The 25,589-nt window shown below is 55.6% G+C and overlaps 1 protein-coding gene across 2 annotated transcripts in view; it reads left to right on the top strand.

The window, feature by feature from the left end:
- nfat5b (nuclear factor of activated T cells 5b) overlaps positions 1 to 25,589 on the top strand; it is a 253,303-nt gene that overhangs the window by 85,024 nt on the left and 142,690 nt on the right. For both annotated transcript variants that reach the window (XM_048546462.1, XM_048546463.1), the window contains exon 2: positions 11,003 to 11,125. In XM_048546462.1, the coding sequence (XP_048402419.1) occupies positions 11,003 to 11,125 (123 nt within the window). The remainder of the gene's footprint in view (positions 1 to 11,002; positions 11,126 to 25,589) is intronic.

Genomic DNA, 25,589 nt, shown 5'->3' with positions numbered 1-25,589 from the left:
CTCTTCAGCTATCTTCTTTAGAACTCTGGGGTGTAGTCCGTCTGGTCCAGGTGATTTATCCACCTTCAGGTCAGTCAGTTTTACTAGCACCTTTTCCACCATACTCAGCTCTGTCTCCTGGCTCTTGAAGTTTTGGGAGATTACTTGTGTCTTCCACTTTGACGACTGATGCAAAGTAATTATTCATTTCCTTGTTCCCTTTGTGATTGATTGCACTGGAGATGGTGCAGAAGAAGATTTACTAGGAACTGGGCTGGATAGTTTCAGTTATGAGGAGAGATTGGATACACAGGGATAGTTTTCCTTGGAGCAGAGGAGACTGAGGATGGGACATGATTGAGATGAACAAAACTGAGAAACTGGAAGAAACCTTCCCCTTGGTGCAGGGACCATAGCTTTAAGATAGGGGACAGGTGGTTTAGAGGTGATGTCCAGAAAGTTCTTTTCATCCAGAGGGTGGTGGGAATCTGAAATTGACTGCAAAGTGGGTGAGGCAGAAACTCTCATAACATCTAATAAGTATTTAGATGTACAGTTGGGATGGATGTCAAGGCATACAAGGCCATGTGCCAAGTGCTGGAAAATGGGATTAGAATAGTTAGAATAGACCAGGGCAGACTTGACAGGCAGAAAAGCCTTTTTCTATGCTGTAGACCTCTTGACTGTATGGAAGCAGTGTTTGTCTTTTGATGAAGAGAGGGAGGAGATTCACCAGTTTCAAAATCTCCCCTTCCCCCACTGCATCCCTAAACCAGCCCAGTTCATCCCCTCCCCCCACTGCACCACACAACCAGCCCAGCTCTTCCCCCCCCCCCACCCACTGCATCCCAAAACCAGTCCAACCTGTCTCTGCCTCCCTAACCGGTTCTTCCTCTCACCCATCCCTTCCTCCCACCCCAAGCCGCACCCCCAGCTACCTACTAACCTCATCCCACCTCCTTGACCTGTCCGTCTTCCCTGGACTGACCTATCCCCTCCCTACCTCCCCACCTACACCCTCTCCACCTATCTTCTTTACTCTCCATCTTCGGTCCGCCTCCCCCTCTCTCCCTATTTATTCCAGTTCCCTCCCCCCTCTCTGATGAAGGGTCTAGGCCCGAAATGTCAGCTTTTGTGCTCCTGGGATGCTGCTTGGCCTGCTGTGTTCATCCAGCTTCACACTTTGTTGTCTTAGTTTAAGACTGAGATAGATAGGCCCTTGATGATCAAGGGTTACGGGGAGAAAGCTGGAGAATGGGGTTGAGGAACTTATCTGCCATGATTGAATGGCAGAGCAGACTTGATGGGCCGAATGGGCAATTTCTGCTCTTTTGTCTTATGGTCTAAATTGCAGTGGAATGCCCCATGGGGAGGGGTCAAGGTGGTGAAAATGAGAGAAGAATAGATTGGGGTATTGTGTGGAGAATGCTACTTATAGTGCGACTCATGGTAATTTTTTTTTGCATGTAATGTAAGAACTTTCTTAAAAACAAATTCCTTAAAAAAAATTTGTTAGACGTGCAGAAAACAGTGTAAGAAGGTTAGTGAACTTACTTAAGACTGAGTTTAATAAACTTAGCCTCATTATAAAGCAGACCAGTTAAAATCTAAATTCAGATTTAGGCTAGTTTATTGTAACTTTTTATGAAAGGTTAATACACTTCTTTCTAATCCAAGCTCATAATTTAAAGTTTTCCCAGTACCCTCTTAAATTTTGTGATTTAGCAGTCTATTACAATGTTTGTTTAAGTAGTTTGCAGTAGGTAATTTTATTGTTTGCCTTTGAATGACCTTTGGCAGGATTGGATGAAATATATCTTGAGAGCTCCATTTTAGGTGTATTTAAAAGAGAAAGAAGGTAACTGCTGAGTTTGTATATTGTGAAGGAACGTTTTCAAATAAAAGTATTGGCAAGTGAACAAAGAGCAATTTCTTTCTAAGATAATACCACCAATGGCATATGTTTTTATTTGCACAGCTCCGGGCAAAGAGCCATCCATTTGTTGCATTCTCTAAATATTTCACTTGTCCATGAGTTAGAGTGGGAATGTAAATGATGTTGTGGGCTGTGAATAATATTAGTTTTTTCTTTGTTTTGAAAAAGTTAAGTCTTAAGGCATTGTTGAACTCCTGAAGTGTATCAGAAGGCTTACTGTTTTGAAATGTATTATTTCTATTTGGGAGTCGGTTGGAGTGTGATGTGTTCTTTGTAAGTGATATTTTAAACTGAAGGAAATTTTTGCTTCCACATGGTTTGGTCAGTGCTACAATATGATATTCAAACTGCAGGGTAGCTTTTGGTGATTTACAATTGCATTCATTCAAATATGTTAAACATTTTCCTAATTCTTCTCGTATTTTCTTTCATCTTCTGAAGGCACTAATTTATGCTGGGGTTTTGGCCTGGAACATTTGTTGCAGTGGCTGTATGTTGCCTTAGGTAACATTTAAAATACAGGTATTACATGGAATGGAGCATCATAAAACAGCCTAAACAAGTAAAGTTTATAGATAAGAAAAACTACTGATGTTGGAGTCCCAGGTTGACCAACGTGAGGCTAGAAGAACACAGCAAGGCAGGCAGCATTTGGAGGAAAGGAGCAGTCACCATTTCAGGTGTTGCCTTTTTTCAGGACTGAGTGGGGGTTTTTGGGGAAGCTACAGATAAGGAGAGGGGTCATGGTTGGAGGTGGAATGGTGGTTGTAGGTGGACACTGGTAGTAGGTACGTTAACTTCTTCATAAGTCATGACAGACTTCTGGAGCAGGTGGGCCTTTGAGCCTAGAGCTAGGAATACTATCACAGGAGCTTTGAATGTGCAGTTTATAATCTGAAAAGAATTATGATTCCTACGATTGTTGAAGGAAATTTGGATTACAAAGCGTGAATTAATTTGTGTGCTGTTATTTAATCTGACAAAGGGAGAAGCAAGAAAGGCCTGCATTCCACAAGCTTGGGTGTACTTACATTCAGTCCAGCAAAAGTGGACAGTGATATTTTCTCTTGGATCAGCCTATTTCCTAAGTGAAAACTAATTCTGAAAATTGATGCCCGAGTTAACATTAGTGGCTTTTAATCATGCCTGGAGCGTGCATATGTTCTTAGTTCACTAACTGAGCATTTGCAACATTAAAATTTGCATATTCACTGGAAATAAAATTGCAATTTTATAACAAAAGTAAATGATTTCTAGACTTTGAATTAATTTAATCAGCAGGTGGTAGGACTGAAAATTTCACTTTGATTTCTACATGAACCTCTTCAGTTTCATCTATTTCATTTTTTCTTAACACTGCAGATATTGTTTGGAACTAATCTTTGTTCTAAAAATGCTGTAGGTGAGAATAACTCTTTACAGATAAACAGAAAACTCGGGCTGTTGCACTGCAGTGTTAGTGTCCCTTCCTCTGAGTTAGGAGACCCGAGTTTACATCCGATTTGCTCCAGCGGTGTGTAATAACATCCCTGAACAAGTTGATTTAAAAACAAGAGAAAATGCAGTTGTTTGGAGCTCCTGTGGCACATTGGTAGCATCTCTACCTCTGAGGTAGGAGGCTTGGGTTCAAGTCCCACCTGCTCAAATATGTGCTGTAACTTTTCTGAACAGGCCAATTAAAATAAGTTTAAAAATACCTCAGTTTAACAGCAAAACCGAGTGAATCAAATTTACACTGATCTTTAGGTTAGTCTCGCCAGTTGCATTTTCTGTCCACATCTCCTCTGGGAAGCCAGGGAGGAGATTGCCGAGCCTTTGGCATTGATATTTAACTCGTCATTGTCTACAGGAATAGTGCCAGACGACTGGAGGATAGCAAATGTGGATCCCCTGTTCAAGAAGGGGAGTAGAGACAACCCTGGTAATTATCGACCTGTGAGCCTTACCTCAGTTGTTGGTAAAGTGTTGGAAAAGGTTATAAGAGATAGGATTTATAATCATCTAGAAAAGAATAAATTGATTAGGGATAGTCAGCACGGTTTTGTGAAGGGAAGGTCGTGCCTCACAAACCTTATTGAGTTCTTTGAGAAGGTGACCAAACAGGTAGATGAGAGTAAACTGGTTGATGTGGTGTTATATGGATTTCAGCAAGGCGTTCGATAAGGTTCCCCACAATAGGCTATTGTACAAAATGCGGAGGAATGGAATTGTGGGAGACATAGCAGTTTGGATCGGAAATTGGCTTGCTGAAAGGAGACAGAGGGTGTTAGTTGATGGGAAATGTTCATCCTGGAGACCAGTTACTAGTGGTGTACTGCAAGGGTCAGTGTTGGGTCCACTGCTGTTTGTCATTTTTATAAATGACCTGGATGAGGGCGTAGAAGGATGGGTTAGTAAATTTGCAGATGACACTAAGGTCGGTGGAGTTGTGGATAGTGACGAAGGATGCTACAGGTTGCAGAAAGACATGGATAAGCTGCAGAGCTGGGCTGAGAGGTGGCAAATGGAGTTTAATGCAGACAAGTGTGAGGTGATGCACTTTGGTAGGAGTAACTGGAATGCAAAGTACGGGGCTAATGGTAAGATTCTTAGTAGTGTAGATGAGCAGAGAGATCTTGGTGTCCATGTACACAGATCCTTGAAAGTTGCCACCCAGGTTGACAGGGCTGTTAAGAAGGCATACAGTGTTTTAGCTTTTATTAATAGAGGGATTGAGTTCCAGAACTAAGAGGTTATGGTGAAGCTGTACAAAAATCTGTGCGGCCGCACTTGGACTATTGTGTACAGTTCTGGTCACCGCATTATAAGAAGGATGTGGAAGCTTTGGAAAGGGTGCAGAGGAGATTTACTAGGATGTTGCCTGGTATGGAGGGAAGGTCTTACGAGGAAAGGCTGAGGGACTTGAGGCTGTTTTCATTAGAGAAGAAGGTTGAGAGGTGACTTAATTGAAACATATAAAATAATCAGAGGGGGTTAGATAGGGTGGATAAGGAGAGCCTTTTTCCTAGGATGGTGACGGCGAGCACAAGGGGGCATAGCTTTAAATTGAGGGGTGAAAGATATAGGACAGCTGTCAGAGGTAGTTTCTTTACACAGAGTAGTAAGGGAATGGAATGCTTTGCCTGCAACAGTAGTAGATTCGCCAACTTTAGGTACATTTAAGGCGTCATTGGATAAGTATATGGACGTACGTGGAATAGTGTAGGTTAGATGGGCTTGAGATCGGTATGACAGGTCGGCACAACATTGAGGGCCGAAGGGCCTGTACTGTGCTGTAATCTTCTATGTTCTATCTTGTGGGCATGAGCCAGTTACTTTCTGCAAGTGCAAACTGATATAAAATGAAAACTGATTCAACTAGATATTCTGACTCTGATAGCTCATAAAGTGAAACACATCTTGTGAAACACCAGAATTTTAAGTTAACAAATATTAAGTGATTTTGGGCTGTTCTGTACCAAAAATTTAGGCTTTAGCAATGCATGACATGGTCTTGAGTATGGTTGGTAAAACGAGTGGTAGAACATTTTTGGCAAGCATATCTCAGTATTGTAAACAATTGAGGAACTACATTAGTATATATTTAAAGCATAAAGAAAAAATAAAATGGATCAAAGTGAGCAGGAAGTTCAAGTGGAAATCAAAGTCAAACTTTCAATCAGGAAATTTTCACAGGATGAGGGCATCCCTGGCTAGGCAGGCACTTACTGCCCATATCTAATTGTCCAGAGGGCAGTTAAGAGTCAATCACATTGCTTTGGGTGTGGAGTCGCATGTTGGCCAGACCAGGTAAGGATGGTAGATTTCCTTCCTGAACGGTCAAGAGTGAACCAGATTACAACCAGCAATGGTTTCATGCACATCATCAGATTCTTAGTTCCCAGTTTTTTTTGAGTTCAAATTCTACCATTTGCCTAGGTCTCTGCATAAATAGTCTGGCAATAATACCTGACCTGTTCTATGAATTCTACCCTTTGCTGTTATTTGTCACAGAACAATCTTCCTAATACATTTTAAGATCATTTTGAACTGGTTGTAAGCAGACAAAATCTTGTGAAACAGAACAATATTTGTAGCTTTATGTGAACTGGATTGTGATAAGCGTTTATAATCTGTCTTGTTATTTGGGAACATAAAGGTATAATAGATTTTGGTTTCAGTTCAGTAAAAGCAATTTATTTTTTCAATCTGTCAGAGAGTGCTTTGCAATAGTAAACTAAATTTTTCTCTTATTTTCTCGTGGGACGTGGATGTTGCTGGTTGACCAGCATTTATTGCCTGTTTCCAGTTGCCCTCAAGAAGTTGGTGGTGAGCTGCAATATTGAACTGTTGCAATCCAAATGCTGTTGGCAGACTCACCACACCCTTAGGGAGGGAAATCTGGGATTTTGATCCAGTAACAGGAACGGCAATATATTTCCAAGTCATGGTGGTGAGTGGCTTGTAGGGTAACTTGCAGGTGATAGTGTTTCCATGTATCACCTGCCCTAGTACTTCCACATGGAACTGGTTGTGCATTTGGCAGGTTCAGTCTGAAGATCTTTCACGAATTGCAGCAGCACTGTGAACTGAGCATTGCTGGTGGAGAGAGTAGATATTTTTGGATGTGGTGTTACCTAAATGGGTTGTTTTGTCTTGATGGTCTCAAACCTCTTGGGTATTGTTGGAGTTGCACCCATCCAGGCAAGTGGGTAGTATCCCATCACACTCCTGACTTGTGCCTTGTAAGATGGCTTTGAGGAGTCAAGAGGTGAGTTATTCACTGCAATATTCTTAGCCTCTGACCTGCTTTTGTAGCCACTGTACTTACGTGGCAAGTCTACTTGAGATTCTGGTTAACGGTAACCTGTAGATAGTGGGGGAATTCAGTGATGGGAAAACCATTGAATGTCAAGGGGTGGTGGTTAGATTGTCACTGTCTCTGTCTCTTCTTGATAATGGTCATATCCCGCCACTTATGTAGCATGAATGTTACTTGCCACTTGTCAGCTTAAGCCTGGATATGTTTAGATCTTGTTGCATTTGAACACGGACTGCTTCAGTATCCGAGGACTTGTGAATGGTGCTAAATGTTGTGCAATCATTGGCAAACATCCCCACTTCTAGCCTTAATAATGGAGGGCAGGTTGTTAATGAAATAGCTGAAAATGATTCAGTCTAGGACACTACCCTGAGGAGCTTCTCCAGAGATGCCCTGGAACTGAGATGATTGACCTCCAGCAACCACAACCATCTTCCTGTGTGCGGGGTATGACTCCACACAGTGGAGAGTTAGCCCCATAATGCCCATTGATTAAAATTTAGGCTGCTTGATGTCACACTTGGTCAAATGCAGCTTTGATGTCAGGTGCCGTCTCCCTCCCCTCGCCTCTGGAACGCCCCATGTTTGAACCAAAATTATAAGGAGGTCACGAGCTGTGTGGCCCTGGCAGAACCCAAACTGGGCTTAACTGAGCAGGTGGTGCTGTTTGATAGCTCTATTGATGACACCTTCCATCACCTTATTGATGACTGAGAGTAGACTGATGGGTGATAATTGGCTGGGTTGAATTTGACCTATATTTTGTGTACGGAACATACCTGTGGCATTTTCCACATTGTTGGGTAGATGCCAGTGTTATGACCGTTCTAGAAGACCTTGACTAGGGAAGTGGCAAGTTTTCATACAACCCTTGCAGTGTGGAAACAGGCCCTATTTGCCCAACAAGTCCACACTGACTCTCAGACATCCCACCCACGTCCATCCCGGTATTAACCCACCTAATCTACACATCCCTGAACACTATGGGCAATTTAGCATGGCCAATCCACCTAGCCTGCATATCTTTGGACTGTGGGACGAAACCCACGCAGATACGGGGAGAATGTGCAAACTCCGCACAGTCATCTGAAGATGGAAGCAAAACCAGATCCCTGGTGCTGTGAGGCAGCAGTACTAACCACTGAGCCACCGTGCTGTCCCAAGTCTGGAGCACAAATCTTCAGCACTATTGCCAGAATGTTGTCAGGGCCCATAGTGTTCGCAGTATCCGGTGCCTCTAGTCATTTCTTGACATCACATGGAGTGAATTGAATTGGCTGAAGTCTGGTATCTGTGATTCTGGGGACCACTGGAGGAGGCCGAGATAGATCATCCACTTGGCATTTCTGACTGAAGACTGCTATGAATTCTTCAGCCTTATCTTGTGTACTGATGTGCTGGGCTGTTCTATCATTTGAAGATGGGGATATTTGTGGAGCCTCCTCTCCCAGTGAGTTGTTGAATTGACACCATCACTCACAACTGGATGTGGCAGGCTTGTAGAAGCTTAGATCTGATCTGTTGTGAGATTGCTTAGTTCTGTCTACCAGTTACCGCTCATGCTTACGTTTGGTGTGCGAGTAGCCCTGAAAACAACAAATGCTGGAGATAAGAGGGCCAGGCAGCACCCATGGAGAGAGAGCAAGCTGAAGTTTTGCATCTAGATGACTCTTCAGAGCTGAAGTGAAGTGTGCAGGGGCAGCATTTATGCTAAGAGTTGCGGGTGCGGGAGATGGGTGTGCGGTTGGTGCAGTGTAGAGTGCTGGTGGAAGACAGATGTTGATAATTCAGATTAAGTGATGAGAATGTGAAAATGACATAACAATGGTGTATCCAACTGCTATACTTGAAAGAGAAGACACTCCCATGGGGGTAGGGGCAGGGGAGAGGTCGTGGTGACAAAGAATGTAACAAGTAAAGCAAAAAGGGAAGAGATGAGAGTTGGTTCGTAATTTGAAGGTGTTGAAATCTATATTAAGTCCAGGAGGATGTAAAGTGCCTAGTCTGAAGATGAGATGTTGTTCCAGTTTGCACTGTGATTCACTGGAGCACTACAACAAGCCGAGGACAGACAAGTGGGCAATGCGAGCAGAATGCTGTTTTAAAATGGCCAGCTATGGGAAGCTCGGGCCTTGCTTGCGCACAGACCAGAGGTATTCTGCAAAGTAGTCACACGGTCTGTGTTTGGTTTCTCCAATGGAGAGTAGGCCACATTGGGTGGCAGCAACTGCAGTACACAAAATTAGAAGAGGAACAGGTGAAATGCTGCTTCACCTGGAAAGACTGTTTAGGAACTTGGATGGTGAGCAGGGAGGAGGTGAAGGGAGAGGTGTTACACCTTCTGTAGTTAGGTGGGAAGGTACTGTGGGAAATAGGTTTAGTGCTGGTGGTCTTGAAATGAACTAGGGTGTCTCGCAGGGTACAATCACCGTGAAATGCAGATGAGGGAGTGAAGGGAAGACATATTTGGTGGTGGCATTCTGCTAGAGTTGTCTGAAATGACAGTGTGATCATTTGAATGCAGAAGCTGGTAGGATGAAAAATGAAGACAAGCGGGACCTGATGATGCTATTGTGAAAGATGGGAAGGGGCAAGGCGGAAGCACAGGTGATAGGTCGGATGTGGTTGAGGGCCCTGTCAGACACGATGGGTGGGAAACCCCAGTTGTGGAAGAAGCAAGCCATGTCAGCAGCACTGGTTTGGAAGGTGGCATCATCCAAATAGATGTGATGGTGAAGGAACTAGGAGAATGGAATGGAGTCCTTGCAGGACATGGGGTGTGAAGATCTGCAGTGAAGGTGGCCATGGGAGTCAGTGGCTTTGTAGTGGATGGCAGTGGACAATTTATTTCCTGAAATGGAGACGTGGATGTCAAGGAATGGAAGGGAACTATTGGAAATGGGTGATGTGACGGAGTGGGGAATTGAAGGCAAAATGAACAAATTTTTCAAGAACCTGGCAGGAGCATGAAATGGAACTGCATCAGTCGTTGAGGGGGTCAGTGTAGGGCTGAAACAAGGATTGTTCCACATACCCCACAAAGGGGCAGGCATAACTGGGACCCATGAGGGTGCCCATAGCCACTCCTTTATTTGGCAGAAATGAGATGAATTCAAGGAGAAATTGTTCAATGAGAGAACAAGTTCAGCCAGGCGGAGGACAGTGGTGGCAGATGGGGAATGTTCAGGCCTGTGATCAACCAAGAAGCTGAGGGCTCACAGACTGCCCTGGTAGCGATGGAGGGATTAACATGCATGGTGAACAGGAGGCAGCAGTGGCCAGGTAACTGGAAATTGTCAATAGGGTGGAGGGCATCAGAGGAATCGCAGTTGTGGGTGCGCAGGGCCTGGACAAGTTGAGAGAGGTTGGAGTCAAGGTAGGAGGAAATGAACTTGGTGGGGCAGGAACAGGCTGATACGATAGACCTACTGGGGCAGTCTGGATTGTGGACTTTGGGAAGGAGGTAGAAGTGGGCTTTCCGGTGTTGGGAGGCTAAGTTTGGAGGCAGTGGGTGGAAGATCTCCAGAGGTAATGAGGTTGGTGACAGTCCTGGTAACAATGGTTTGATGTTAGGATGCTTCAATACAGATCCCAACAACTGCACTAATTTGCTCCTGCAAATAGTTCTGTTTGATAGCTACACCAGCTTGACATTTCATTTTAGATACGCCTGGTGTTGCTCATGGCATGCCCTCCTGCATTTCCATCGAATCAGGATTCATTCCTTGGCTTCACATTTGCATCATCATGGGAGTATAATAATGTAATCATGATTTCCTTTTCATAATACATGTTAAGTATGTTTGATCCTATTTGTTTTTCCGCTATTAAATCTTTCAGAATGGACTCTTGCATGTTCCCACCCACTGATTTCAGACTAACTAATCTATAATTCCCAATTTTTCTCTTGAAATGTTTTTAATGTTGAATAGTTAATAAGTGGAATAGACTGCAAATGAAGGAATTGAGTGTGAACTTGAATTAAACAGCTATTGAAAACATATGCATTGTATAGAGTTTAAAAATGTTCATGTCGCAGTTAAAATTAGAACACATACAAAATCTCTAAAAACAATTATCACAGAAGGTCGAGTAGTCCATCATACTCTGCATTAATGAATGGTCGCTTGTCATAAAATTGTATATGTCCATAACTACTGTTTTGCATTTCTCTTTACGTGCTTATCACGTACATCACTGCCATGTGGTTATTAAATTCATTAGTGAACATGTTGAAAAATATCAAGTTAACATTTTCAACTAACTAATTTATTTTTCTGTTATAGAATCTGTGTATGATCTGCTGCCAAAAGAGCTGCAGCTTCCCACTGGTGAGATCAGTATTGCATCAATGAGTCAGAAAAGTGGTGGTGAGGCAACGTCTCCTCCTTCAGCAGCAGTTGCTCCAGGTATGCAGTTCTAATTTAATTTCTCTTTGCTTTTTTTAGTTGTTGCATGATTGCTGATATGGTTTAAGATACAAGCTTAGAGATCAGAAGGAATTGTTCTAATCACCAACATGATTTATTGGGAAAAGGAGATGTGGATGTGGTGTGTTGGAAGCATGACTCAGTGCAGGACTAAATTATCTTGGTCTCTAAAATAGGCAGTTGTTTCAGTGAGTATTTATTGGGCTTTTACAGTTGCTTCATTAGCAGTCTGCTTAGATGTTATTACACAACGTTTGGACCAGGTGGGCCTTGAACCTGGCCCTCCAGACTCAGAGGTAGGAACTCCTACCGCTAAACCACAAGCATTCTTTGTGCAGTTATATATAGGGGGTTCCCAATTTACAAATGTCCAACCTACGAATATTTGTACTTAGGAACACAATCCTGTACAAGAGGTGCAATTTTCAAGATCTGAGACATATACTTATGAATGGCTAAAGTGTGTTCTATGCATTGTGTTCTGACTTGCATACAAATCAACTTGCAAACAGATTCAAGAATAGAACCTGTTTGCAACCAACTACATACTTGAAGAATCTTGTTGAGAAGAATTTTTAAGCTTAATTTGAAATAACCTTTAATTTTAATATTAACCAGATATAGCCATAGTTATTCAGTGGTGGTAAATGACATACAATTGTGAGAATCATTTTTATGAATATTGTTCAAATTCTCAACATACCTTAGCATTATGTGTTGTGTGTTTTGTCTGTCCTTTTAACTCCAACTTGTTATGAAACATCCTTAAATGATACTAAATTCTCAAAATCATATTTAAACTTGTGTTACTAATATCTTAGCTGTGTTTTTAATTTGCTATGATACTGTGAGTATCTTTCAGGAAGTCTGAATTTTGATTTGATTTTGTCAACAAGTATAATTTATTTGCATTTCAGCCTGCCCACAATACATTGGCTTTTAATAAACTAATATTCAAAGCCAATATTTTTAACAGTATTGCAAAATAAAGTATCAGTTTATAAGAGAATTTTATTTGGCTGGAAAATGAGCAATAATTTGCAATTGTTACATGGCATTTGTGCCCTGTCATTTTGTTCCACCATTCTACACTGCTAATTTCTTCTCTTCTCCCCTCCCCTTCCCTCATGACCCCACTAGTTTTGGCACTGAATGTATATGCTCAATTAAATTATGTCCTTTTTCATTTTGTGTGGTTTGCATATTTTTTCTGTCAGCACTTTTCATGATTTGTCATTCGCTTTGTCCTGTTCTCCCTCTCAGTAGCTTCAGTGACTCTGTCTGTGCCTCTCTCTTGTTCCAATTTTCTCTATTGCTGTCTGCTGTTCTCCCTCTCGCGAGCTACTATTCTTGCTATCAGTTTCTCTCTTGCTTGCGCTGTCTCTTGTGCGTGCTCTCTCTCTCACACTCTCGCACTCGTTCGTGACCCCTCCCATTCGCGCGCTCTCTCTCGCTCTCGCGCGCGTGCTCTCTCTCGCTGTCGCGCGCGCTCTCTCGCTCGCTCTCGCGCGCGCGCTCTCTCTCTCGCTGTCGCGCGCGCTCTCTCTCTCGCTGTCGCGCGCGCTCTCTCTCTCTCGCTGTCGCGCGCGCGCACTCTCTCTCGCTCTCGCGCGCGCTCTCTCTCTCGCTCTCGCGCGCGCTCTCTCTCTCGCTCGCGCGCGCGCTCTCTCTCTCGCTCGCGCGCGCGCGCTCTCTCTCTCGCTCGCGCGCGCGCGCGCTCTCTCTCTCGCTCGCGCGCGCGCGCTCTCTCTCTCTCTCGCGCGCGCGCTCTCTCTCTCGCTCTCGCGCGCGCGCTCTCTCTCTCGCTCTCGCGCGCGCGCTCTCTCTCTCGCTCTCGCGCGCGTGCTCTCTCTCTCTCTCGCTCTCTCGCGCGCGCTCTCTCTCGCTCTCTCTCTCTCGCTCTCGCGCGCGCGCGCGCTCGCTCTCTACCTCGCGCTCTGGCTCTCTCTCGTGCTCTCTTTCTCGCGCTCTCTCAGCGCGCGCACTCTCTCTTGCGTGCTTTCGCGCGCGCTCACTCTCTCTCTCGGGCTCGCTAGCTCTCTACCTTGCGCTCTGGCTCTCTCGCGCTCTGGCTCTCTCTCGCTCTCTCTTTCTCGCTCTCGCGCGCGCTCTCTCTCTCTCTCGCGCGCGCTCTCTCTCTCTCTCGCGCGCGCTCTCTCTCTCTCTCTCGCGCGCGCGCTCTCTCTCTCTCTCGCGCGCGCTCTCTCTCTCTCTCGCGCGCGCGCGCTCTCTCTCTCTCTCTCTCGCGCGCGCGCTCTCTCTCTCTCTCGCGCGCGCGCGCTCTCTCTCTCTCTCTCGCGCGCGCGCTCTCTCTCTCTCGCGCGCGCGCGCTCTCTCTCTCTCTCGCGCGCGCGCTCTCTCTCTCTCTCTCGCGCGCGCGCTCTCTCTCTCTCTCGCGCGCGCGCTCTCTCTCTCTCTCTCGCGCGCGCGCCCTCGCTCTCTCTCTCGCTCTCGCGCGCGCGCTCTCTCTCGCTCTCTCTCTCTCGCTCTCGCGCGCGCGCGCGCTCGCTCTCTACCTCGCGCTCTGGCTCTCTCTCGTGCTCTCTTTCTCGCGCTCTCTCAGCGCGCGCACTCTCTCTTGCGTGCTTTCGCGCGCGCTCACTCTCTCTCTCGGGCTCGCTAGCTCTCTACCTTGCGCTCTGGCTCTCTCGCGCTCTGGCTCTCTCTCGCTCTCTCTTTCTCGCTCGCAGCGCGCGCTCTCTCTCTCTCTCGCGCGCGCTCTCTCTCTCTCTCGCGCGCGCTCTCTCTCTCTCTCGCGCGCGCGCTCTCTCTCTCTCTCGCGCGCGCGCTCTCTCTCTCTCTCGCGCGCGCGCTCTCTCTCTCTCTCTCTCTCGCGCGCGCGCTCTCTCTCGCTCTCTCTCGCGCGCGCGCTCTCTCTCGCTCGCTCTCGCGCGCGCGCTCTCTCTCGCTCTCTCTCTCGCTCTCGCGCGCGCGCTCTCTCTCGCTCTCTCTCTCGCTCTCGCGCGCGCGCTCTCTCTCTCTCTCTCTCTCGCTCTCGCGCGCGCGCTCTCTCTCTCTCTCTCGTTCTCGCGCGCGCGCTCTCTCTCTCGCTCTCGCGCGCTCTCTCTCTCGCTCTCGCGCGCTCTCTCTCTCGCTCTCGCACGCGCGCTCTCTCGCTCTCGCACGCGCGCTCTCTCGCTCTCTCTCGCTCTCGCGCGCGCGCTCTCTCTCGCTCTCGCGCGCTCTCTCTCGCGCGCGCGCGCTCTCTCTCTCTCTCGCGCGCGCGCTCTCTCTCTCTCTCGCTCTCGCGCGCGCGCTCTCTCTCGCTCTCTCTCTCTCGCTCTCGCGCGCAGCGCGCTCGCTCTCTACCTCGCGCTCTGGCTCTCTCTCGTGCTCTCTTTCTCGCGCTCTCTCAGCGCGCGCACTCTCTCTTGCGTGCTTTCGCGCGCGCTCACTCTCTCTCTCGGGCTCGCTAGCTCTCTACCTTGCGCTCTGGCTCTCTCGCGCTCTGGCTCTCTCTCGCTCTCTCTTTCTCGCTCGCGCGCGCGCTCTCTCTCTCTCTCGCGCGCGCTCTCTCTCTCTCTCGCGCGCGCTCTCTCTCTCTCTCGCGCGCGCGCTCTCTCTCTCTCTCGCGCGCGCGCGCTCTCTCTCTCTCGCGCGCGCGCGCTCTCTCTCTCTCTCGCGCGCGCGCTCTCTCTCGCTCTCTCTCGCGCGCGCGCTCTCTCTCGCTCTCTCTCTCGCTCTCGCGCGCAGCGCTCTCTCTCGCTCTCTCTCTCGCGCTCTCGCGCGCGCGCTCTCTCTCTCTCTCTCTCTCGCTCTCGCGCGCGCGCTCTCTCTCTCTCTCTCGTTCTCGCGCGCGCGCTCTCTCTCTCGCTCTCGCGCGCTCTCTCTCTCGCTCTCGCGCGCTCTCTCTCTCGCTCTCGCACGCGCGCTCTCTCGCTCTCGCACGCGCGCTCTCTCGCTCTCTCTCGCTCTCGCGCGCGCGCTCTCTCTCGCTCTCGCGCGCTCTCTCTCGCTCTCGCGCGCTCTCTCTCGCTCTCGCGCGCGTGCTCTCTCTCTCTCTCGCTCTCGCTCGCGCGCTCTCTCTCGCTCTCTCTCTCGCTCTCGCGCGTGCGCTCTCTCTCGCTCTCTCTCTCTCTCTCTCTCGCGCTCTCTCTCGCTCTCGCGCTCTCTCTCTCTCTCGCTCTCGCGCGCGCGCGCTCTCTCTCGCTCTCGCGCGCTCTTTCTCTCGCTCTCGCGCGCATGCTCTCTCTCTCTCTCGCGCGCGCGCTCTCTCTCTCTCTCGCGCGCGCGCTCTCTCTCTCTCTCGCGCGCGCGCGCGCTCTCTCTCTCTCGCGCGCGCGCGCTCTCTCTCGCTCTCTCTCGCGCGCGCGCTCTCTCTCGCTCTCTCTCTCGCTCTCGCGCGCGCGCTCTCTCTCGCTCTCTCTCTCGCTCTCGCGCGCGCGCTCTCTCTCTCTCTCTCTCTCGCTCTCGCGCGCGCGCTCTCTCTCTCTCTCTCGTTCTCGCGCGCGCGCTCTCTCTCTCGCTCTCGCGCGCTCTCTCTCTCGCTCTCGCGCGCTCTCTCTCTCGCTCTCGCACGCGCGCTCTCTCGCTCTCGCACGCGCGCTCTCTCGCTCTCTCTCGCTCTCGCGCGCGCGCTCTCTCTCGCTCTCGCGCGCTCTCTCTCGCTCTCGCGCGCTCTCTCTCGCTCTCGCGCGCGTGCTCTCTCTCTCTCTCGCTCTCGCTCGCGCGCTCTCTCTCGCTCTCTCTCTCGCTCTCGCGCGTGCGCTCTCTCTCGCTCTCTCTCTCTCTCTCTCTCGCGCTCTCTCTCGCTCTCGCGCTCTCTCTCTCTCTCGCTCTCGCGCGCGCGCGCTCTCTCTCGCTCTCGCGCGCTCTTTCTCTCGCTCTCGCGCGCATGCTCTCTCTCTCTCTCGCTCTCGCGCGCGTGCTCTCTCTCTCTCTCGCTCTCGCTCGCGCGCTCTCTCTCGCTCTCTCTCTCGCTCTCGCGCGTGCGCTCTCTCTCGCTCTCTCTCTCTCTCTCTCTCGCGCTCTCTCTCGCTCTCGCGCTCTCTCTCTCTCTCGCTCTCGCGCGCGCGCGCTCTCTCTCGCTCTCGCGCGCTCTTTCTCTCGCTCTCGCGCGCATGCTCTCTCTCTCTCTCGCTCTCGCTCGCGCGCTCTCTCTCGCTCTCTCTCTCGCTCTCGCGCGTGCGCTCTCTCTCGCTCTCTCTCTCTCTCTCTCTCGCGCTCTCTCTCGCTCTCGCGCTCTCTCTCTCTCTCGCTCTCGCGCGCGCGCGCTCTCTCTCGCTCTCGCGCGCTCTTTCTCTCGCTCTCGCGCGCATGCTCTCTCTCTCTCTCGCTCTCGCGCGCGTGCTCTCTCTCTCTCTCGCTCTCGCTCGCGCGCTCTCTCTCGCTCTCTCTCTCGCTCTCGCGCGTGCGCTCTCTCTCGCTCTCTCTCTCTCTCTCTCTCGCGCTCTCTCTCGCTCTCGCGCTCTCTCTCTCTCTCGCTCTCGCGCGCGCGCGCTCTCTCTCGCTCTCGCGCGCTCTTTCTCTCGCTCTCGCGCGCATGCTCTCTCTCTCTCTCGCTCTCGCGCGCTCTCTCTCGCTCTCGCGCGCGCGCTCTCTCGCTCTCGCGCGCGCGCTCTCTCGCTCTCGCGCGCGCGCTCTCTCGCTCTCGCGCGCGCGCTCTCTCGCTCTCGCGCGCGCGCGCTCGCTCTCTACCTCGCGCTCTGGCTCTCTCTCGTGCTCTCTTTCTCGCGCTCTCTCAGCGCGCGCACTCTCTCTTGCGTGCTTTCGCGCGCGCTCACTCTCTCTCTCGGGCTCGCTAGCTCTCTACCTTGCGCTCTGGCTCTCTCGCGCTCTGGCTCTCTCTCGCTCTCTCTTTCTCGCTCTCGCGCGCGCTCTCTCTCTCTCGCGCGCGCGCTCTCTCTCTCTCTCGCGCGCGCGCGCTCTCTCTCTCTCTCGCGCGCGCTCTCTCGCTCTCGCGCGCGCGCGCTCGCTCTCTACCTCGCGCTCTGGCTCTCTCTCGTGCTCTCTTTCTCGCGCTCTCTCAGCGCGCGCACTCTCTCTTGCGTGCTTTCGCGCGCGCTCACTCTCTCTCTCGGGCTCGCTAGCTCTCTACCTTGCGCTCTGGCTCTCTCGCGCTCTGGCTCTCTCTCGCTCTCTCTTTCTCGCTCTCGCGCGCGCTCTCTCTCTCTCGCGCGCGCGCTCTCTCTCTCTCTCGCGCGCGCGCGCGCTCTCTCTCTCTCTCGCGCGCGCTCTCTCTCTCTCGCGCGCTCTCTCGCGCATGCTCTCTCTCTCTCTCGCTCTCGCGCGCGCGCTCTCTCTCGCTCTCTCTCTCGCTCTCGCGCGCGCGCTCTCTCTATCGTTCTCGCGCGCGCGCGCTCTCTCTCTCTCCCGTTCTCGCGCGCGCGCTCTCTCTCTCGCTCTCGCGCGCTCTCTCTCTCGCTCTCGCACGCGTGCTCTCTCGCTCTCGCACGCGTGCTCTCTCGCTCTCGCACGCGCGCTCTCTCGCTCTCGCGCGCGCGCTCTCTCTCGCTCTCTCTCTCTCGCTCTCGCGCGCGCGCTCTCTCTCGCTCTCTCGCTCTCGCTCGCGCGCTCTCTCTCTCTCTCTCTCTCGCTCTCGCGCGCGCGCTCTCTCTCTCTCTCTCGTTCTCGCGCGCGCGCTCTCTCTCTCGCTCTCGCGCGCTCTCTCTCTCGCTCTCGCGCGCTCTCTCTCTCGCTCTCGCACGCGCGCTCTCTCGCTCTCGCACGCGCGCTCTCTCGCTCTCTCTCGCTCTCGCGCGCGCGCTCTCTCTCGCTCTCGCGCGCTCTCTCTCGCTCTCGCGCGCTCTCTCTCGCTCTCGCGCGCGTGCTCTCTCTCTCTCTCGCTCTCGCTCGCGCGCTCTCTCTCGCTCTCTCTCTCGCTCTCGCGCGTGCGCTCTCTCTCGCTCTCTCTCTCTCTCTCTCTCGCGCTCTCTCTCGCTCTCGCGCTCTCTCTCTCTCTCGCTCTCGCGCGCGCGCGCTCTCTCTCGCTCTCGCGCGCTCTTTCTCTCGCTCTCGCGCGCATGCTCTCTCTCTCTCTCGCGCGCGCGCTCTCTCTCTCTCTCGCGCGCGCGCTCTCTCGCTCTCGCGCGCGCGCGCTCGCTCTCTACCTCGCGCTCTGGCTCTCTCTCGTGCCCTCTTTCTCGCGCTCTCTCAGCGCGCGCACTCTCTCTTGCGTGCTTTCGCGCGCGCTCACTCTCTCTCTCGGGCTCGCTAGCTCTCTACCTTGCGCTCTGGCTCTCTCGCGCTCTGGCTCTCTCTCGCTCTCTCTTTCTCGCTCTCGCGCGCGCTCTCTCTCTCTCGCGCGCGCGCTCTCTCTCTCTCTCGCGCGCGCGCGCTCTCTCTCTCTCTCGCGCGCGCTCTCTCGCTCTCGCGCGCGCGCGCTCGCTCTCTACCTCGCGCTCTGGCTCTCTCTCGTGCTCTCTTTCTCGCGCTCTCTCAGCGCGCGCACTCTCTCTTGCGTGCTTTCGCGCGCGCTCACTCTCTCTCTCGGGCTCGCTAGCTCTCTACCTTGCGCTCTGGCTCTCTCGCGCTCTGGCTCTCTCTCGCTCTCTCTTTCTCGCTCTCGCGCGCGCTCTCTCTCTCTCGCGCGCGCGCTCTCTCTCTCTCTCGCGCGCGCGCGCTCTCTCTCTCTCTCGCGCGCGCTCTCTCTCTCTCGCGCGCTCTCTCGCGCATGCTCTCTCTCTCTCTCGCTCTCGCGCGCGCGCTCTCTCTCGCTCTCTCTCTCGCTCTCGCGCGCGCGCTCTCTCTATCGTTCTCGCGCGCGCGCGCTCTCTCTCTCTCCCGTTCTCGCGCGCGCGCTCTCTCTCTCGCTCTCGCGCGCTCTCTCTCTCGCTCTCGCACGCGTGCTCTCTCGCTCTCGCACGCGTGCTCTCTCGCTCTCGCACGCGCGCTCTCTCGCTCTCGCGCGCGCGCTCTCTCTCGCTCTCTCTCTCTCGCTCTCGCGCGCGCGCTCTCTCTCGCTCTCTCGCTCTCGCTCGCGCGCTCTCTCTCGCTCTCTCTCTCGCTCTCGCGCGTGCGCTCTCTCTCGCTCTCTCTCTCTCTCTCTCGCGCTCTCTCTCGCTCTCGCGCTCTCTCTCTCTCTCGCTCTCGCGCGCGCGCGCTCTCTCTCGCTCTCGCGCGCTCTCTCTCGCTCTCGCGCGCTCTCTCTCTCGCTCTCGCGCGCTCTCTCTCTCGCTCTCGCGCGCATGCTCTCTCTCTCTCTCGCTCTCGCGCGCGCGCTCTCTCTCGCTCTCTCTCTCTCGCTCTCGCGCGCGCGCTCTCTCTCTCGTTCTCGCGCGCGCGCTCTCTCTCTCTCTCGTTCTCGCGCGCGCGCTCTCTCTCTCGCTCTCGCGCGCTCTCTCTCTCGCTCTCGCGCGCTCTCTCTCTCGCTCTCGCACGCGTGCTCTCTCGCGCGCGCGCTCTCTCGCTCTCGCGCGCGCGCTCTCTCTCGCTCTCTCTCTCTCGCTCTCGCGCGCGCGCTCTCTCTCGCTCTCGCGCGCTCTCTCTCGCTCTCGCGCGCTCTCTCTCGCTCTCGCGCGCTCTCTCTCGCTCTCGCGCGCTCTCTCTCGCTCTCGCGCGCGTGCTCTCTCTCTCTCTCGCTCTCGCTCGCGCGCTCTCTCTCGCTCTCTCTCTCTCTCGCTCTCGCGCTCTCTCTCGCTCTCGCTCTCTCTCTCTCTCGCGCTCTCGCGCGCGCGCTCTCTCTCGCTCTCGCTCTCGCGCGCGCTCTCTCTCTCGCTCTCGCGCGCGCGCGCTCTCTCTCTCGCTCTCGCGCGCGCGCGCTCTCTCTCTCTCCGGCTTGCTCGCTCTCTACCGCTCTCTCTCCCTCGCGCTCTCTCTCCCTCGCGCTCTCTCTCCCTCGCGCTCTCTCTCCCTCGCGCTCTCTCTCCCTCGCGCTCTCTCTCTCGCTCGCGCGCTCTCTCTCTCTCGTTCTCGCGCGCGCGCTCTCTCTCTCGCGCTCTCTCGCTCTCGCGCCCCCGCTGACTCTCGCTCGCGCGCGTGATCTCTCGCTCTCTCGCCCTCTCTCACGCGCGCGCGCTCTCTCTAGCACTCACTCTTGCGCGCGCGCTCTCTCTCGCTCTCGCGCGCGCTCTCTCTCGCTCTCGCGCGCGCTCTCTCTCGCTCTCGCGCGCGCTCTCTCTCTCTCTCTCTCTCTCCACCTCGCGCGCTCTCTCTCTCTCGCGCGCCCTCTCTCTCTCGCTCTCGCGCGCGCCCCCTCTCTCGCTCTCGCGCGCGCGCTCTCTCTCGCTCTCGCGCGCGCGCTCTCTCTCGCTCTCGCGCGCGCGCTCTCTCTCGCTCTCGCGCGCGCGCTCTCTCTCGCTCTCGCGCGCGCGCTCTCTCTCGCTCTCGCGCGCGCGCTCTCTCTCGCTCTCGCGCGCGCTCTCTCTCGCGCTCTCTCTCTTTCTCACTCTCGCGCTCGCGCGCGCTCTCTCTCTCTCTCTCCACCTCGCGCGCTCTCTCGCTCTCGCGCGCCCTCTCTCTCTCGCTCTCGCGCGCCCTCTCTCTCTCGCTCTCGCGCGCCCTCTCTCTCTCGCTCTCGCGCGCCCTCTCTCTCTCGCTCTCGCGCGCCCTCTCTCTCTCGCTCTCGCGCGCCCTCTCTCTCTCGCTCTTGCGTGCGCTCTCGCTCGCTCTCGCTCGTGCTCTCTCGCTCTCGCGTGCTCTCTCTCGCTCTCGCGTGCGCTCTCTCTCTCGTGCTCTCTTGCTCTCGCGCGCTCTCTCCCTCTCGCCCGCGCGCTCTCTCTCGCGTGCGCTCTCTCTCTCTCTCGTGCTCTCTCGCTCTCGCGTGCGCTCTCTCTCTCGCTCTCGCGCTCTCTCTCTCTCGCTCTCGCGCGCCTTCTCTCTCGCGCGCGCTCTCTCTCGCTCTCGCGCGCGCTCTCTCTCGCGCTCTCTCTCGCTCTCGCGCGCGCTCTCTCTCGCTCTCGTGCTCTCTCGCTCTCGCGTGCTCTCTCTCGCTCTCGCGCGCGCACTCTCGCTCTTGCCCTCGCGCGCGCGCTCTCTCTCGTGCTCTCGCTCACGCGCGCGATCTCTGTCTCTCGCTCTCGCGCGCTGTCTCCCTATCGCGCCCCCGCTGACTCCCTCTCGCTCTCGCGCTCTCTCGCTCTCGCGTGCTCTCTCACGCTCTCGCGTGCTCTCTCTCGCTCTCGTGCGCGCGCTCTCTCTCTCGTGCTCTCTCGCTCTCTCGTGCTCTCTCGCTCTCTCGTGCTCTCTTGCTCTCTCGTGCTCTCTCGCTCTCTCGCGCTCTCTCGCTCTCGCCCGCGCGCTCTCTCGCTCTCGCCCGCGCGCTCTCTCGCTCTCGCCCGCTCTCTCTCTCGCTCTCGCGTGCGCTCTCTCTCTCGCTCTCGCGTGCGCTCTCTCTCTCGCTCTCGCGCGCGCTCTCTCACGCTCTCGCGCGTGCTCGCTCTCGCTCTCGCGCGCGCGCTCTCTCTCGTGCTCTCACTCACGCGCGCGATCGCTGTCTCTCGCTCTCGCGCGCTCTCTCCCTATCGCGCCCCCGCTGACTCCCTCTCGCTCTCGCTCTCGCGCACGCGCTCTCTTGATCTCGCGTGCTCTCTCGCGCGCTCTCTCACTCTCTCTCGAGATCTCCCGCTCTCGAGCGCGCGCTGTCTCGCTCTCACGCGCTCGCGCGCGCTGTCTCGCTCTCACGCGCTCTCTCGCTCTCGCGCGCGCGCTCTCTCGCTCTCGCGCGCGCGCTCTCTCTCGCTCTCGCGCTCTCTCTCTTTCTCACTCTCGCGCTCGCGCGCGCGCTCTCTCTCTCTCTCTCCACCTCGCGCGCTCTCTGTCACTCTCTCTCTCGTGCACTCTCGCTCTCGCGCGCTCTCTCACTCTGTGATCTCTCGCTCTTGCGCGCTCTCTCGCTCTCGCGCGTGGTCTCTCTCGCTCACGCGCGCGCGCTCGCTCTCGCGCGTGCGCTCTCTCTCTTGCTCTCGCGCGCGCGCTCTCTCTCTTGCTCTCGCGCGCGCGCTCTCTCTCTTGCTCTCGCGCGCGCGCTCTCTCTCTTGCTCTCGCGCGCGCTCTCTCGCTCTCGCGCTCTCTCTCTTTCTCACTCTCGCGCTCTCTCTCTTTCTCACTCTCGCGCTCGCGTGCGCGCTCTCTCTCTCTCTCTCTCTCCACCTCGCGCGCTCTCTGTCACTCTCTCTCTCGTGCTCTCTCGCTCTCGCGCGCTCTCTCACTCTGTGATCTCTCGCTCTTGCGCGCTCTCTCGCTCTCGCGCGTGGTCTCTCTCGCTCACGCGCGCGCGCTCTCTCTCTCGCTCTCGCGCGCGCGCTCTCTCTCTCGCTCTCGCGCGCGCTCTCTCTCTCGCTCTCGCGCGCGCTCTCTCTCTCGCTCTCGCGCGCGCTCTCTCTCTCGCTCTCGCGCGCGCTCTCTCTCTCGCTCTCGCGCGCGCTCTCTCTCTCGCTCTCGCGCGCGCTCTCTCTCTCGCTCTCGCGCGCGCGCTCTCTCTCTTGCTCTCGCGCGCGCGCTCTCTCTCGTTCTCGCGCTCGCTCCCTCTCGCTCTCGCGCTCTCTGTCACTCTCTCTCTCGTGCTCTCTCGCGCTCTCTCACTCTGTGATCTCTCGCTCTTGCGTGCGGTCTCTCTCGCTGTCGCGCGCGGTCTCTCTCGCTCTCGCGCGTGCTCTCTCTCGCTCTCGCGCGCGCTCTCTCTCGCTCTCGCGCGCTCTCTCTCTCGCTCTCGCGCGTGCTCTCTCTCGCTCTCGCGCGCTCTCTCGCTCTCGCGCGCGCTCCCTCTCTCGATCTCGCGCGCGCTCCCTCTCTCGATCTCGCGCGCGCTCCCTCTCTCGATCTCGCGCGCGCTCCCTCTCTCGATCTCGCGCGCGCTCCCTCTCTCGATCTCGTGCGCGCTCTCTCTCTCGCTCTCGTGCGCGCTCTCTCTCGCTCTCGCGCGTGCGCTCTCACTCTCGCGCTCTCTCGCTCTCGCGCCCCCGCTGACTCTCGCTCGCGCGCGTGATCTCTCGCTCTCTCGCCCTCTCTCACGCGCGCGCGCTCTCTCTAGCACTCGCTCTTGCGCGCGCGCTCTCTCTCGCTCTCGCGCGCGCGCTCTCTCTCGCTCTCGCGCGCGCTCTCTCTCGCTCTCGCGCGCGCTCTCTCTCGCTCTCGCGCGCGCTCTCTCGCGCTCTCTCTCTTTCTCACTCTCGCGCTCGCGCGCGCTCTCTCTCTCTCTCTCCACCTCGCTCTCCCGCTCGCGCGCGTGCTCTCTCTCTCGCTCTCGCGTGCGCGTTTTCTCTCTCCCGCTCTCGCGCGCGCGCTCTCTCTCGTTCTCGCGCTCGCTCCCTCTCGCTCTCGCGCTCTCTGTCACTCTCTCTCTCGTGCTCTCTCGCTCTCGCGCGCTCTCTCACTCTGTGATCTCTCGCTCTTGCGCGCGGTCTCTCTCGCTGTCGCGCGCGGTCTCTCTCGCTCTCGCGCGTGCTCTCTCTCGCTCTCGCGCGTGCTCTCTCTCGCTCTCGCGCGCTCTCTCTCGCTCTCGCGCGCGCTCTCTCTCGCTCTCGCGCGCGCTCTCTCTCGCTCTCGCGCGCGCTCTCTCTCGCTCTCGCGCGCGCTCTCTCTCGCTCTCGCGCGCGCTCTCTCTCGCTCTCGCGCGCGCTCTCTCTCGCGCGCGCTCTCTCTCGCGCTCTCTCTCTTTCTCACTCTCGCGCTCGCGCGCGCTCTCTCTCTCTCTCTCTCCACCTCGCGCGCTCTCTCTCGCTCTCGCGCGCCCTCTCTCTCGCTCTCGCGCGCGCTCTCTCTCTCGCTCTCGCGCGCGCTCTCTCTCGCTCTCGCGCGCGCTCTCTCTCGCTCTCGCGCGCGCTCTCTCTCGCTCTCACGTGCGCTCTCGCGCGCGCTTGCTTTCTCGCTCTCGCTCACTCTCTCGTGCTCTCTCGCTCTCGCGTGCTCTCTCTCGCTCTCGCGTGCTCTCTCTCGCTCTCGCGTGCTCTCTCTCGCTCTCGCGTGCTCTCGCTCGCTCTCTCGTGCTCTCTCGCTCTCGCGTGCTCTCTCGCTCTCGCGTGCTCTCGCTCTCGCGCGCGCTCTCTCTCGCTCTCTCTCGCGCTCTCTCTCGCGCTCTCTCTCGCGCTCTCTCTCGCTCTCTCTCTCGCTCTCTCTCGCGCTCTCTCTCGCGCTCTCTCACGCTCTCTCGCTCTCTCTCGCGCTCTCTCTCGTGCTCTCTCGCTCTCGCGTGCGCGTGCTCTCTCTCTCTCTCTCTCTCTCTCTCGCTCTCGCGCGCGCTGTCTCTCGCTCTCGCGCGCGCTCTCTCGCTCTCGCGCGCGCTCTCTCGCTCTCGCGCGCGCTCTCTCTCGCTCTCGCGCGCGCTCTCTCTCGCTCTCGCGCGCGCTCTCTCTCGCTCTCGCGCGCGCTCTCTCTCGCTCTCGCGCGCGCTCTCTCTCGCTCTCGCGCGCGCTCTCTCGCTCTCTCTCATGCTCTCTCGCTCTCGCGTGCTCGCTCTCTCGTGCTCTCGCTCACGCGCGCGATCTCTCGTTCTCTCGCTCTCGCGCGCGCTCTCTCTCTCTCTCTCTCTCTCTCTCTCTCTCTCTCTCTCTCTCTCGCGCGCGCGCTCTCTCTCTCTCGCGCGCGCGCGCTCTCTCTCTCTCGCTCTCGCGCGCCCTCTCTCTCTTGCTCTCGCGCGCCCTCTCTCTCTCGCTCTCGCGCGCCCTCGCTCTCGCGCGCCCTCTCTCTCTCGCGCCCTCTCGCTCTCGCTCTCGCGCGCCCTCTCTCTCGCTCTCACGTGCGCTCTCGCGCGCGCTTGCTTTCTCGCTCTCGCTCACTCTCTCGTGCTCTCTCGCTCTCGCGTGCTCTCTCTCGCTCTCGCGTGCTCTCTCTCGCTCTCGCGTGCTCTCTCGCTCTCGCGTGCTCTCTCTCGCTCGCGCGCGCTCTCTCTCTCGTGCTCTCTTGCTCTCGCGCGCTCTCTCGCTCTCGCCCGCGCGCTCTCTCTCGCGTGCGCTCTCTCTCTCTCTTGTGCTCTCTCGCTCTCGCGTGTGCTCTCTCGCTCTCGCGTGCGCTCTCTCTCTCTCGCTCTCGCGCTCTCTCTCTCTCGCTCTCGCGCGCGCTCTCTCTCGCTCTCGCGCGCGCTCTCTCTCGCTCTCGCGCGCCCTCTCTCTCGCTCTCGCGCGCCCTCTCTCTCGCTCTCACTTGCGCTCTCGCGCGCGCTTGCTTTCTCGCTCTCGCTCACTCTCTCGTGCTCTCTCGCTCTCGCGTGCTCTCTCTCGTGCTCTCTCGCTCTCGCGTGCTCTCTCTCGCTCTCGCGTGCTCGCTCTCGCGTGCTCTCTCTCGCTCTCGCGTGCTCTCTCTCGCTCTCGCGTGCTCTCTCGCTCGCGCGCGCTCTCTCTCTCGTGCTCTCTTGCTCTCGCGCGCTCTCTCGCTCTCGCCCGCGCGCTCTCTCTCGCGTGCACTCTCTCTCTCGCTCTCGCGCTCTCTCTCTCTCGCTCTCGCGCGCGCTCTCTCTCGCTCTCGCGCGCGCTCTCTCTCGCTCTCGCGCGCGCTCTCTCTCGCTCTCGCGCGCGCTCTCTCTCGCTCTCGCGCGCGCTCTCTCTCGCTCTCGCTCTCGCTCTCTCTCTCT

This window comes from Stegostoma tigrinum, chromosome 16 (assembly GCF_030684315.1).
Source record: "Stegostoma tigrinum isolate sSteTig4 chromosome 16, sSteTig4.hap1, whole genome shotgun sequence".
NCBI classification, from domain to species: domain Eukaryota; kingdom Metazoa; phylum Chordata; class Chondrichthyes; order Orectolobiformes; family Stegostomatidae; genus Stegostoma; species Stegostoma tigrinum.
This window is presented reverse-complemented; position numbering and strand designations above follow the sequence as displayed.